The sequence below is a fragment of the Salvia splendens genome, chromosome 22 (genome assembly GCF_004379255.2).
Source record: "Salvia splendens isolate huo1 chromosome 22, SspV2, whole genome shotgun sequence".
Classification (NCBI taxonomy): Eukaryota; Viridiplantae; Streptophyta; class Magnoliopsida; order Lamiales; family Lamiaceae; genus Salvia; species Salvia splendens.
In genome coordinates, this window is record NC_056053.1 from 15,935,386 (window position 1) to 15,949,676 (window position 14,291).

The 14,291-nt window shown below is 34.4% G+C and overlaps 3 protein-coding genes across 3 annotated transcripts; all 3 read left to right on the forward strand.

Annotated features, from left to right (window-relative positions):
• Positions 1 to 496: 496 nt before the first annotated feature.
• LOC121786800 lies at positions 497 to 2,513 on the forward strand. The gene is made up of 5 exons (XM_042185418.1): positions 497 to 686; positions 1,020 to 1,052; positions 1,138 to 1,883; positions 2,038 to 2,361; positions 2,460 to 2,513. The coding sequence occupies exons 1-5, from the start codon at positions 497 to 499 to the stop codon at positions 2,511 to 2,513; spliced, it is 1,347 nt and encodes a 448-aa protein (XP_042041352.1).
• A 445-nt stretch (positions 2,514 to 2,958) lies between these two features.
• On the forward strand, positions 2,959 to 4,603 carry LOC121786801. Its single transcript, XM_042185419.1, has 5 exons — positions 2,959 to 3,526; positions 3,667 to 3,852; positions 4,062 to 4,246; positions 4,346 to 4,504; positions 4,597 to 4,603. Exons 1-5 carry the CDS (start codon positions 2,978 to 2,980, stop codon positions 4,601 to 4,603), a joined length of 1,086 nt encoding a protein of 361 aa, XP_042041353.1. The 5' UTR covers positions 2,959 to 2,977.
• Positions 4,597 to 5,635, forward strand: LOC121787113. The gene is made up of 3 exons (XM_042185744.1): positions 4,597 to 4,719; positions 4,824 to 4,967; positions 5,079 to 5,635. Exons 2-3 carry the CDS (start codon positions 4,875 to 4,877, stop codon positions 5,460 to 5,462), a joined length of 477 nt encoding a protein of 158 aa, XP_042041678.1. The 5' UTR covers positions 4,597 to 4,719; positions 4,824 to 4,874; the 3' UTR covers positions 5,463 to 5,635.
• Positions 5,636 to 14,291: the final 8,656 nt, after the last annotated feature.

Here is a 14,291-nt window from a genome sequence, read left to right on the forward strand (position 1 = left end):
AATTTTAGGTCATATTATAATATTTGGATTTAATGTCATACTAAGATCGTTTTAGGTCATGCTTTGTTAGCATGACCTACAAATTACCTAATTATGACCTAAAAGTGCCCTAATTATGATATTATTCTGCGTTTCTGTATTTAAATCCAGTTTTGCATAGATCAAAACCCTATAGGGTTATATATATATATATATATATATATATATATATATATATATATATATATATATATATATATATATATAGGGTCCTGTTAGGTTGAGATTATTTACCTAAATTGAGAAATGAGATGCAATATCAGCCACTAATCCACAAGATTAACTAAATGTCAACAGCTATTACATTATGTCAACACGGGGGTATAACTGTCATTTCAGTAATCAAATGGTGCAAAAAAAATTCTATTTCAAATCATTTTCCAAAACTCTCTAAAACACTCGGTTTCTCTGTGCAAACACAAATTTGCTGAACTTCCTTCAAACATACATTTCTACAATGACGATTGAAGATGAAATTCGAAGAAAATCGGTTGAAGCGCCGATTGTAGCTGAATCGGTTGAAGCGCCGACCGTAGCTGAATCGATTGAAGAGCCAATTGAAGGAAATCGGTGTTCCACATCAGTGGTGGTTCCGCCTTCTTCCGCGGTGGTTCCGTCTTCTTCCGCGGTGGTTCCGACTTCTTCAGGTTTACCAATTGATTCAAATTTGAAATATATTGCTTCGATTTTAGTTTATTAAATTAAATCTGGATTTGTTTTCTTATGAATTTGATTTGTGTTGATTTTTTTGGAAGCATCACCTCCTACCAGTTAGGAATTTGGTTAAATTCTTAAGATTATTGACATTTCATACAATAACTACTGACATAGCTATAATAACAGTATATGCTTGTTTAAATAGCTGTTAGGATGACTGTAGAGTAAACTAGAAAGAGTTATTGATATAGATTTATTGTGTTTCATTTCATACAATAGCTATTGACATAGCTATAAAACAGAGTATATGCTTATTTGAACAGAGTATGATTTGTTTAACATGGCTATTGACATAGGTATTGACATAGATTCATTAACAGAGTATACTTAATGTTTGAACTTATTATTGATATAGATTAATTGTGATTCATTTTAAACCAGAAAACAGAAAAATATCAAAGCGCAAAAGGCGTACCTCGGTATCACAGAAAGAGTTAATGAATATTGAGAAAAAACAAAAGAAAAGCATAGAGAATGAAAAACAGAGTGAGAATGCTGAAAATGTATCTCAAAGGCTTCTAGTGAAAAGGAAGCCTTTGTTTTTTGTTGAAGCAATAAGCCAATTGAATGAGGCACAGATTAATTCTGTGAAGGAGATTGGTTTTGAGAGTGTCTTGCATTACAAAATTGAATACATTCCTAGTAGATTAGCATTTTCTTTGTTGAAGAGCTTTGATGAAGAAAAGTGTAAGATAAAGCTTTATAATGGGAAAAAAATTCATATCACGGAAGAGGATGTGGAGCTTGTGTATGGATTTCCAAGAGGTAACATTACTTACTATAGAGAGAAGTGGAAAAGTAATGCACCTTTCATGAGGGAGTTAGCAGAACAATGCGATACAAAACCAGGAAATGTGAACCATAAAGCTGTTGAACAACTTATGTTAGCAGATAAGGAAGGAGGACCACAGTTCAAGAGATTGTTCTTGGTCCTATTAGAATCTGCATTGATTGAGCCTTCAACATGTGGAATGATAAAATCTAAGATTGGAGAGATAGTTGATGATTTGGATAATGTTAGAAATATCAACTGGTGCTCATATACAATCTCTGTGCTCAAGTTTGCTATTGATAATTGGTCGAAGACAGAGAAGAACGCCTTTGCAGGACCACTTCCCTTCCTCATGGTATGTTTTACATTTTGCATTACATTACTTATTGAAATGACTTGTATGTGTAGTTGATAGCTTGTACTATAGTTGACATTAGTTATTTAAGGGGCTTGTGTATTCAGTTGACACTACACACCAGTAATTGACATGAATTTTTTAACACATGCAGCTCTACTACTTAGACAGAGTTACACAAGACACGCGTCCTGTTCCTCGCACATTTCCATTAATGAAAGGATGGAAAAGTGAGCATCTACAGGCTAGAGAAGATAGAGAGACAAGTGAAGGAGTTTTTGGTTTAGGACGTATAAAGAAGAGATATGTCCGTACTCTGGAGCCGCACGAGGAAGAGAAGCAGGAGGTTGAGGTGGATGAGCAGATGCCTCAACAACAGATTCCTGATGACTGTGCAGTTGGGTCTTCCCAGAACCTACTCCCAAAAGATTTCATACAGGAGGAGCAGCAGCAAGGGAATGAAGAAAAAAGTGTTGATGTAAATGAAAGTGGAGTTGGATCTTCTTCTCAGAACATACTCCCATCACATATGGTGGCCAATTTAGTAAAATACATCAAGCAGATAAGTGATGGCAGGACCAACCTTGTGAGAGTCCTCAAAGAAGCTTCATCACAGAGCAAGAAAAATGATTTATTCGGATTTATTTGTGATATTGCTAGAAGTGCAATTGGAAGCCAAAAATCTCCAGTTGCCTCTGTGAGTGACACTTTTCTCCATTTGTCGCAGTCATATAATATAAACAACGATGTCGCTGTTGATAACTGGAAAGCTATGTTTGATTCAATACGGAATGCTGAAAAAGCAAACGAAACAATTGAAGACTTGAATGAATTTCCAACTTTCAGATTGGAAGATTTCTTTGATAAAGTAAGTACATAAACAACCTATAATGATATTAATACATCATTTTGTTGATATATGTTTCTCTTAGTTGACATTGGATTATTCCTACAGTTTAAAAAGTAACATTGTTGAACTAATTTTTGAACAGGCTGTAGAACAAAGAAACAAAGATAACTTACCTACCTCAACAGCTGGTGATCCTGAAGAGGTCAGACCGTTTGTTGAAGAAGACGAACAAAGAAAGGAGAACATGATTTGTGATGACCATAACGAATCAAACTCTCCTATCTTGACAGCCATACTAGGATCTCCACGGACAGCATCCCCATCTCTCCCACAACAAGAAGTCAATGCTTCAGAGCATGACAACACACTCGCATCACTAATAGGATCTGAGAACAGGGGAAGTGAGTTGACCTCACCAGTTGGTGATCCTGAAGAGGCCAGACCATCTGTTGAAGAAGACAAACAAAGAAAGGAGAACATGATTTGTGATGACCATAACGAATCAAACTCTCCTATCTTGACAGCCATACTAGGATCTCCACGGACATCATCCCCATCTCTCCAACAACAAGAAGTCAATGCTTCAGAGCATGACAACACACTGGCATCACTAATAGGATCTGAGAACAGGGGAAGTGAGTTGGAAATTCAAGAAGATGTTGAAGCTGATAGAGAGTTAAGAACACAAGATGCCTTGCACATATTATCAAAAGTATGTGATGACTATGAAATCAGAAACAATGAAGAAGCAATCAAGGCCACAAACACCATTGTTGATATCATAAATGAACAGGTACAATTTATAATGATTATCTTAAACTCTAGAAGCTTTGTATATAAATTTTATAGATTTTATATAAGTTAGTGACATTGTGGATATCGTATTTGACATTTATAAATACATAATTAACATGGTATAGCATGGCGTTTCAGGAAGATAGGGAGGATGCAGCTGCATGCTCAATTGTTGAATATATGATGCAAGAGGGTCTTGAAACAATGGATGACACACCTCCTGAATGGAACGTGCAAAAACAAGGATATAAATGGATAGAGAAGATGCATGAGGAAAAAGAAAAAACTCCTGAAAACACAGAGAGAAGAATGACTGTCTACCAGGTAAAATAAGTAAATTAACCTTATTATTTTTTAAAAAATGACTTGTATATGTAGTTGACAGAGCATGTAGAGTAGTTGACATAACTTGTATGTGAAGTTTACACGATATCTATTGTAGTTGACATAATTATATTAGTTATTGATATGGTTAGTATAATATAGTTGACATGATTTGTGATGGTAAATAACATTAAATTCACTGACAACAGAACCCTGTTCCTATCTCTGAGATTCCACTGGCTGAAGCTAGAGAGAGACGGACTCATGCTGAAATGCGCCCCAGCCCAGTGCTACGATCACCATTTGAAATACGAGCTGTGCATATGAAACCAACCCTGAACCTGGATGAAAGAGATATCTACTACTACATAGTAGAAACTGAAGGAACAAAAGAGTATGTGTAATTTAATTCTTTGAATCACTTCTAAATTTCTATGCAGTTGACATAATTTATGAATGATGTTTAAATGTTGTCTGCATGATTTCATTTCAGTGATACATGTGCTTACACTAATGGCTTTGTTTGGGCAAGCAAAGGAGTGTTTTCATCTCTGAAACCCCATACAGAAATCAGTATAGGTGTAATTGATGTATGGGCAACATACCTGAACTTCAGAGAAAATGAAAGGGCAGAAACGTCACCTCCACGACTGTTTCTAACAACATCCCCATGTGTGAGTAATCTAAATTTATACAAAAACTATTTGAATGACATATATCACTCACAAAAAATGTTGAATGCAGTATTTGAATATAACAAATCGGGAGCCTCATTGGAATCCATTACAATCCAAGAACAACTTTATATAACGAATTGATCAAGAGACTAGTAGAATACAAGATTTTGATTGGAGAAAAATTGATTTGGTAAAAAATTTATTTTTGTACAAAGATCTCACAATGTCAACAACATAAATTTGGACAGGTGTTGTCAAATTCTTTTATCTAATATTTTCTCTCATATTATACAGGTCTTCTTCCCAGTTTTTACAAGTGGCTATTACTACCTTGTTGTATTTTGGATGAAGATCAACAAAATTGAGATAATAGATAGTGTCAAACCACCAAAAGGCAAGGATCCATTGGAAAACTATAGCATTGAAGTTGGAATACTGGTATGCTTTTTTCAATAAAATTGACATTATGTTTACATTTTGTTGACATAATTTATGCATCTTGTCAAAATGCTTTGTATAAGTAGTTTAGTTTTGTTTATATATTTGCAGAAAGATATGTTTGAGGCATACTTCAAAGAGAAGAACATATCAGGGCTATCAGAAAATATAAAGAAGTCTCCATACAAAGTTGTTCCTTTAGATTGGGCCACAAGCACCAATAAAGAAGACAATGGTATATATTTGATGAGACACATGGAAACTTACTTTGGCAGAAAGGGAAGGGAATGTAATATTGGCTTTTCTCCACGTGGCACAAAGATTTTACAGATACTCAGAGGAAGATATTGTGAAGCGATGCTTACATCAAGGAGCAACAAGAAGTGTATGGATATGGTACGTGTCGCTGACGACTGGATGACAGCAAACAAGCACAGATTGCCTGAGTTACAGAAAAAGTTTAAGGAATGGTTTAGCTGTAGAAACAAGAAGTAAACAACTGTTTTATTCTGATTTTGAACAAAAAGTGGTTTGGATATTTGATCTTATTATGTTTTTTAGATGGATATGTTAAACAATTATCTCAAACTGATTTTTAAACCATGCACTATATAGAAATATATCAAATGTCAACAACTAGAATTAAATGTCAACAACTATTTTTCTCTTATGAAATGTCAACAACCAGAATTAAAATGTCAACAGCAATTTTTTGTTATCAAATGTCAACAACTTGAATTAAATGTTAACATATATTTTTTCTTATTAAATGACAACTATTTTTTAATAAAGTGTAAGCAACTATTTTGTCTTATTAAATGTCAACAAGAAGTATACAACAATTTTTTCTTATTTTCTTAATTTGACATAAGTTATACCATAATTATAATACAATACATGTCAAAAGCTTGAATATAAATGTCAATAATTTATAGCAAAAATGTATACAACTTTTCAATAGGCATCATATAAAATGACAACAATTCAAAAACAAATTTTTTAATTAAAAAAACATTTTCCTTCCTTCCTCAAAAACAGAGTTAAACGGATTTGTAATCAAATTTAAAAACCATTTCTCTCATATGTCACTTGAAAACCCCTCTCTCAAAAGAAGATTTATATAAAATTTCTCTCCCAACCACTTTCTCTTCTCTTAAATCTTCATGCCGATAGAAATCCAAAGTCGACATTCATTCAATTCCTAAACCTTCATCTACAATATCAAACTAGTTTGATTTATAAGCCCTTTTTATCTCCTGCCTAAAAAATAATTTCTAAAACAATGACAAGAGAATCGATTGAGCAGTCGCCCGTTGCCGGAAAAATGGCTTCCAATTTGGAGGTCAACACCAAAACGACTGAACCGACTCTTTCAGGTTAAAGATTACATTCGTTTTTAATTGTATGGCTTTAATTTTAGTTTTTTTAAAACAAAGTTTGAGTATTCAAAAATTTTATGTTTAGGTTTTCATAATTTAGTTATCTGATGAGTTTGAATTCTGCTTTTTTTTGGGGGGGGTTGATTAGCTATGGAAATTGATGAAGGGTCGGAAGCTGGAAATAAAGAAACAGAGGAAAAATCTTCTTCAAGTTAAGTACTCCTCCTATATATTTAAATTACAATAATTATTGACATTAAAGGATGTCTGTTGACATAATGGTGTTGACATTTTGTAGTAGTATCTCAATAGCTATTGACATAGTGTAGAAAACAGGGTATGCTTGCCATTGTTATATATATGGCTGTTACGATGGCTGACTTATATGTGTACTTGCTATTGTCATGTAATTGTTATATATATGGTTAATATTAACAGGGTATGCTATTGACATAGTGTAGAAAACAGGGTACTTGCTATTGACATAGTGTAGAAAACATGGTATGCTTGCCATTGTTATATATATGGCTGTTACGATGGCTGACTTATATGTGTACTTGCTATTGTCATGTAATTGTTATATATATGGTTAATATTAACATAGGTAAGGATAATTTAATACAATACCTATTGTCATAGCTATATACATAGCTATAATACCTAGTTAAGGATTTTTTTGAATAGCAGTACATTGAACCAAAAAGAGGTATTGATATAGATTTGTTGTGTTTCATTTTGGATTTATTAACAGAGTATACTTAATGGCCAAACTTATTATTGATATAAATTTATTGTGTTTCATTTTAAACCAGAAAAAAGGAAAATATCAAAGCAAAAAAGGAGTACCTCGGTATCTCAGAAAGAGTTCATGAATGTTGAGAAAAAACAAAAGAAAATTATAGAGAATGAAAAACAGAATCAGAATGCTCAAAAGGTATCTCAAAGGCTTCTAGTGAAAAGGAAGCCTTTGTTTTTTGTTGATGCAATAAGCCAGTTGAATGAGGCACAAATTAATTCTGTGAAGGATATGGGTTTGGAGTGTCTTGCATTACAAAATTGAATACATTCCTAGTAGATTAGCATTTTCTTTGTTGAAGAGATTTGATGAAGAAAATTGTAAGATAAAGCTTTGTAATGGCAAAAAAATTCATATCACGGAAGAGGATGTGGAGCTTGTGTATGGATTTCCAAGAGGTGACATTACTTACTGCAGGGAGAAGTGGAAAAGTAATGTACCTTTCATGAGGGAGTTAGCAGAACAATGCGATACAAAACCAGGAAATGTGAACCATAAAGCTGTTGAACAACTTATGTTAGCAGATAAGGAAAGAGGACCACAGTTCAAGAGATTGTTCTTGGTCCTATTAGAATCTGCATTGATTGAGCCTTCAACATGTGGAATGATAAAATCTAAGATTGGAGAGATAGTTGATGATTTGGATAATGTTTAGAAATATCAACTGTGCTCATATACAATCTCTGTGCTCAAGTTTGCTATTGATAATTGGTCGAAGACAGAGAAGAACGCCTTTGCAGGACCACTTCCCTTCCTCATGGTATGTTTTACATTTTGCATTACATTACTTATTGAAATGACTTATATGTGTAGTTGATATAGCTTGTAATATAGCTGACATAAGTTGTATTAGTTATTTAAGTGGCTTCTATATTGAGTTGACACTATACACTAGTAATTGACATGCATTTTTTAACATGTGCAGCTTTGCTACTTATATAGAGTTATACAAGACAAGCGTCCTGTTCCTCGCTCACTTCCGTTAATGAAAGGATGGAAAAGTGAACATCTTCAGGCTAGAGAAGATAAAGAGATCAGAGAAGGAGTTTTTGGTTTAGGACGTATAAAGAAGAGATATGTTTTGGACAAGGAGGAGCAGCAGGGGGAGGGGGAGGAGCAGCAAGAGGAGAAGGAGCACGAGCAGGAGGAGCATGAGGAGGAAGAGGAGGAGGATGAACATGTACCTCATCCACAGATTACTCTTGACAGTGCAGTTGGGTCTTCTCATAATCTACAAATACCAAAAAAATTCATAAAGAATGTAGTAACAAGCATTCTTGACATGAATCACTGGAAAATCAATCTTGTCAAGACCCTTAAAGAAGCTCCTCCACATATCAAAACTAACTATTTATTCGGAATGTTGTGTGATATGGCTAGATCTTCAGTTGGAAGCCAAACAACGACAATTGAGGCTGTGAATGAGAAGTGTCAACTATTGTCCAAGATGTTTGAGGAAGACAAGCCTGAAACTTTTGATCGTTGGAAAATAATCTTTGAATCAATGCTTCTTGCTCAAAAAGAAAAGGAAGCACTTGAAGATTTGGCTGAATTTCCAACTTTCAAAACGCCACGTTTCTTGGATAAAGTAAGTACGTCATTTTCTTTACATATGTTTCTCTGAGATGACATTAGATTAATCCTGTAGTTTAGATACTTACATTGTAGAACTAATTTACAAGCAGTATGCAGAGCAAGGAAATAGAGAAAATAACCCTACTTCGCCAGTTTCTAATACTAAAGGGGTGAGCAAAATCCTATCTTTTGTTATTTAGAATCAATTGAAATTAAATTGATATTAATTATAAATTACTAATTGAATAGGCTGCTGAAGAAGGAGAAGGAGAAGGAACAAAAGAGGACACAGTGGTTGATTACAGTAATGAATCAGCCTCTCCTATCTTACCACCAGCTGCAGGCCCAACGGATGACGCATATGTTGAAACGAACAAAGAAAAGCAGCAGGACAAAGGGAAAGAGAAAGAAGAGAATATTGTTAAAGTAAAATAACTAAACTATGACTAAAATGACTAAATTGTTTTTTATATGACTTGATAGTGAAGTTGATATTTGGTTTTAATTGTTGTTGACATGTTTTTTGTGTAGTTGACATGACTTGAAAGTGAAGTTGACATTTGGTTTTAACTGTTATTAACATGGCTTCTGTGTGTAGTTGACATGGCTTTTGTGTGTAGTTGACATGGCTTCTGATTGTTGTTGACATGGCTTATGATTGTTTTTAACATGACTTATAATTGTAGTTGACATCGTTGTATGTGTTGTTGACATAGTATGTAACATAGTTGATATGGCTTGTACATGTAGTTGACATGACTTGTATGTGATGTTGACACGAGATGCACCATAGTTGACATAATTATATTACTTGCTGACATGGCTAGTATACATATTTGGCATAATTTTAATTGTAACTAACATGAATTTTATTGCACTGATAACAGATTGTTGTTCCATTATTGGAGATTCCAGTGTCAAAAGTCAGAGTGAAAAAGTCTCATACTGAGACGCACTCTGACCCATTCATAGGCTATCCACTTGACATAAGAGCTGTACATACAAAAACATACCTGGAAGCTAATGAAAGATATGTCTACTACTACATACTAGAAACAGAAGGAGTAGACAAGTATGCATCATTTAATTATTTCATTGCTCTAAAAAATATTTTTAGTTTTCTGTGCAGTTAACATGATTGAAGAATGTTGTTCTTGTGTCGTTTGTATAACTTCATTTCAGAGATGCATGCGTTTATGAGGATGATTTTGCTTGGGCAACCAAGGAATTGTTTTCGTCACTGAAGCCCCATGAAGAAATTAATGCTGGTGTAATTAACGCATGGGCTTCACACCTGAACAACAGAGAAAAAGAAAGGCCCACAACATCACTTTCACGCTTTTTCTGACTACATCTCCATGTGTAAGTAATCTTAAATTATAGCTAAACTGTTTGAATCAGAGGTCTCCTTAACCAAACATGTTAAGTGCAGAATTTCAATGTAACAAATCGGCCGGATAATTGGGATGCTTCGAAAGTAAGGAAGAATTTCATTTCTCAGATAGATAATGAGATTCAAAGAAGACCAGATTTCAACTGGAGAGAAATTGATTTGGTAATAACATCTCACAATGACATTTACGTAAGAATATGAACAGGTGTTCTTTGGATATAATTTTATCTTTAATGGCATTTTATCTTTCATGTCATACAGGTCTTCTTCCCAGTTTGTGCAAATTTCCATTACTATCTTGTAGTATATTGGATGAAGAAAAACACCATTGAGATAATAGATAACAGCAAGCCACATAAAGATATGGATCCGTTCGAGAAGTATGACATTGATATTGGTTTAATGGTATGCTTTTATCTATGTTATTGACATATTCTCTACATTTGGTTAACATAATTTCCACATCATGTTAAAATGCTTTGTTTGTGTAGTTTGATTTAGTTATTTATATATTTTGCAGAAAGATATGTTTGAAGCATACTTCATAGAGAAGAAAATGTTAGATATTTCAGAAAATATAAACAAGTCTTCACTTAACTTTCTGCATTTAGAATGGGCCACAAGCACGAACAAGAAGGACTGTGGTGTCTATTTGATGAGGCACATGGAGACCTATGTTGGCAAAAAGGGCAGTAAATGGGATATTGGCTTCTCTGCACGTAGTGTAAAGATTCCCAAGATACTCAGAGGAAGGTATTGCTACACAATGATTTCATCGATTTACAATAACCAAAGGTCGCCGATGTTACAACTGGCGCATGATTGGATGGAAGCAAACATGGAGAAATTGCTTGAGCTAAACAACAAGTACAAGAAGTTGTTTAGTTGTAGAAAGAAGTAAACAAAAAGTGATATTAATGTTAAATGTTGACATTGCTTTGCGTGTAGTTGACATGGCTAGTGCGTGTAGTTGACATAGCTAGTGCGTGTTAGTTGACATGGCTAGTGCGTGTAGTTGACATGGCTTGTGCATGTAGTTGACATGGCTTGTAACACAGTTGACGTCGCTTGTACGTGTAGTCATATAATACATTTCAATAGACAACAAATCAAATGTTAAAAACAAATAAGAAAATGTCATCAACTTAAAAATAAATCTTATAATTAAAAAAACAAATATTTTACCCCCTATTTGGCACATGTACATGAATTATGGTCATATAATACATGTCAATAGACAGCAAATCACATGTTAAAACATATAAAAAAAAATGTCAATAAACTGTATAAAATGTCAACAACTAAATAATTCTCATATCAATAGCCAAAATTAAGTATCAACTACTAATAAGAAAATGTCAATAACCTGTAGCATATATTAAAAACTCAAAAACAACTATGTTTGTTAAAAAAGAACAATTATGTCTACTTTCTGCCACAAACTCCTGGCATTATGATCAGTCACTTTATGACACTTTTCACAACCGCCTATGAAGTTTACTTGCTTTTTCAATTGCTTTCTCTATGCTCGACTTAATCCTGTTTTCTTGTCACTTTGCACCTCCCTTTGTACTAACCACATCTGGAGCATGAGCAGTTATGTCTTCAGGTACAGCAATACCATATATGTTCATGATGGAATCATTTTTATCAACTGATGAAGATCCAGTAGTGTCATCAGTAAAATTTGAGGAGCAATACCCGCAAGCAAATTATCCAATGCAATCAGATGATTTTTATTCTTAAAAGCGCATTGATATAGACCAAAGTAACGTCCATGACACCTGTTCCCAATCTGTAGCTTGTCATCTTCGTTAGAACCTGCAAACATATAACATGTCAATATCCTATATAAATTATATGTACACTAAATCTGTAATATGTCAACAGCCTTACAGTTTATGTCAACACAAAATTGAAAATACTCTAAACATGAGTGTTTTTTTGTTAGATACAGAGAATGTTGGCGTCTTGTTGAGCAACATATGACAAATCAAACTGAAATATCTATAGGAAACAGTTCACATACCTTTGCCCAACGCACTTTCCATCACTCGTGAGACCATGAACTGCCTTCAATAAATCACTTTTCAGCCACCGGTTACCAACATACTTCTCTGGAATATTGTTGACATCTTTGTTTCTGAGGACGAAGAAAAGGTGGCTGCATAGGTAACCACACCTTCAAAGAGTTTACACTCACAATCAAATGACTCAGTCTCTTTCTCATGTGTAACTGTGAAGGTCTTCTTTCTAGCATCAGAAACTTTAAAGACTCGAGTTCTCCAAAGTGGACATGCTAATCATCTGACAACTCTTATCGGCCTCAGAAATCAATTCTGTACCACTCTAAACATCCTATCCGTGTATACAGATGCCAATTGCTTCTCAAATGCTAAATCAGTGCATGATTTTGGAGAGATTACAGAATCATAATAGTCAAAGCTTTTCAGTTTGATTCCTTTGAGCATCAATGGCGTTGTTATACTGAAGAGTGAAGTCAGGCAAAATTAAACAACGGTATTTCGAGTACCTCTTAAAAAAACTATTTTCAGATTCTGAAAAGATGTTGTTCTCATTAAAGAAACCCATAGGAACATCTCTAAAGTAGGCTGGGATCCACATATGTCTAACAACAAACATGTCCTTAAACCATTTATGATCTTCCATACCATATTTTTCAACAATACCAGTCCATAATATGTCAAACTCTTCTGGATCTAACAATTCTGACCAAACACAAGCCTTAAACTCCTTACTAAACTGTTCTCTGTTAGAAATAGATTTAGGTATTTTCTCGAACAACTTGCTCATAATATGCCACATGCACAAACGATGCCTTGTATCGGATAATACCTTCTCAATTGCAAGCCTCATTCCCCAATCTTGGTCTGTGATTATGATCCTTGGAGCAACACCCATGCATTCAACAAACACAGTAAAAAGCCATGAGAATGCATCACAATTCTCACTGGATACAAAACCAGCTCCAAATGCAATAGGACACCCGTGATTGTCTTTCCCGGTAAATGGACCAAACACCATACGATACCTATTGAACAAATAGATCAACACAAAACATCAACAAAATTCATAATAACCAATGTCAACAAATTTTTCATAATTACCAAGTATAATAAATAAACTACCTGTTTGTCGAATATGTTGTATCAAATGCTACAACATCTCCAAACATGTGGTAGTGTTTCGAGACTCTGCATCAGACCAAAATAAGCTCACTAACTTATTATCATCGGGTGATAATTGATATTTGTAAAAAAAGCCTTCACAAATTCTCTTCTTCTCTTGCATCTGATTTAGGATCATTTGAACATCCACTTCTTTCAGTTTCTCTTTAATATCACGAGAACAATTCCTAACATCATTCAACGTACACCCAACAACATCATAACCACCAAAAAACTCCTTTAATAAGTTGAAAGTTGAAGTAGGACCGATGTTAGCTTTGGTGCAATCTTCAACAAACTTGTGATGAACATCATTCATACTGCGATTTCCTTTCATAAATCGCTTATGATCTTTGTCAACCATAGCATGATTGTGTTCCTCAATGAATTGATGCACAGATAATATAATTTAACACCACAATCAGAATAAAACTTGAAACTGATCCTTGCTCCACATCCACACCTTTTTGTGCCACGTCTGCGTTTCTTCTTTGAAGTAACTTCATCGTCATCTGATACGTTCACATCGTCAGATATAATTACGTCGACATCCAACGGATCAACTGTATGAAAACCTTGTCTGTTGCAGACAACATACTGAAAAGTAATAACACCACCACTAGACCTATTTCCAAATCTTCGAAAATCAAAACAAGCCTCTTGAGCATACTTTTCATAGAAGCAAATTCCCTCCTCAAGTGAAGAAAATTTTTGACCTTCATAAGGCCTCAACTCAGCCTTGCAAATTGGAATAACAGGTCCTACTACATGATGGAAAAATATGTCAACAACCTAAAACAGATAATGTGAACTACGATATCTTAACTGACCAACACCTGAATCCAGAATCAAAATGTCAAAATAAGCAGCACCAACATATCAGTCATCCTATCATGGACTATCAACCATAGCCATAACCCCTTCCTCCAACAATAAACACCACAGCAGGGGGTTCTTCAGACAGGGGAGGGTGCATTTGCATTTTGCATTTCA

What these genes read in the sequence shown, in the direction of transcription:
- LOC121786800 (XM_042185418.1), top strand. Translation starts at nt 497, where the DNA reads ATGACGATTGAAGATGAAATTCGAAGAAAATCGGTTGAAGCGCCGATT. An exon ending in TAACATGGCTATTGACATAG is followed by an intron (nt 1,053 to 1,137) that starts GTATTGACATAG and finishes ATTTTAAACCAG; the next exon opens with AAAACAGAAAAATATCAAAG. An exon ending in ATGAAGAAAAAAGTGTTGAT is followed by an intron (nt 2,362 to 2,459) that starts GTAAATGAAAGT and finishes AAGTGATGGCAG; the next exon opens with GACCAACCTTGTGAGAGTCC.
- LOC121786801 (XM_042185419.1), top strand. Translation starts at nt 2,978, where the DNA reads ATGATTTGTGATGACCATAACGAATCAAACTCTCCTATCTTGACAGCC. An exon ending in TTGATATCATAAATGAACAG is followed by an intron (nt 3,527 to 3,666) that starts GTACAATTTATA and finishes ATGGCGTTTCAG; the next exon opens with GAAGATAGGGAGGATGCAGC. An exon ending in GAAGAATGACTGTCTACCAG is followed by an intron (nt 3,853 to 4,061) that starts GTAAAATAAGTA and finishes CACTGACAACAG; the next exon opens with AACCCTGTTCCTATCTCTGA.
- LOC121787113 (XM_042185744.1), top strand. Translation starts at nt 4,875, where the DNA reads ATGAAGATCAACAAAATTGAGATAATAGATAGTGTCAAACCACCAAAA. An exon ending in GCATTGAAGTTGGAATACTG is followed by an intron (nt 4,968 to 5,078) that starts GTATGCTTTTTT and finishes ATATATTTGCAG; the next exon opens with AAAGATATGTTTGAGGCATA.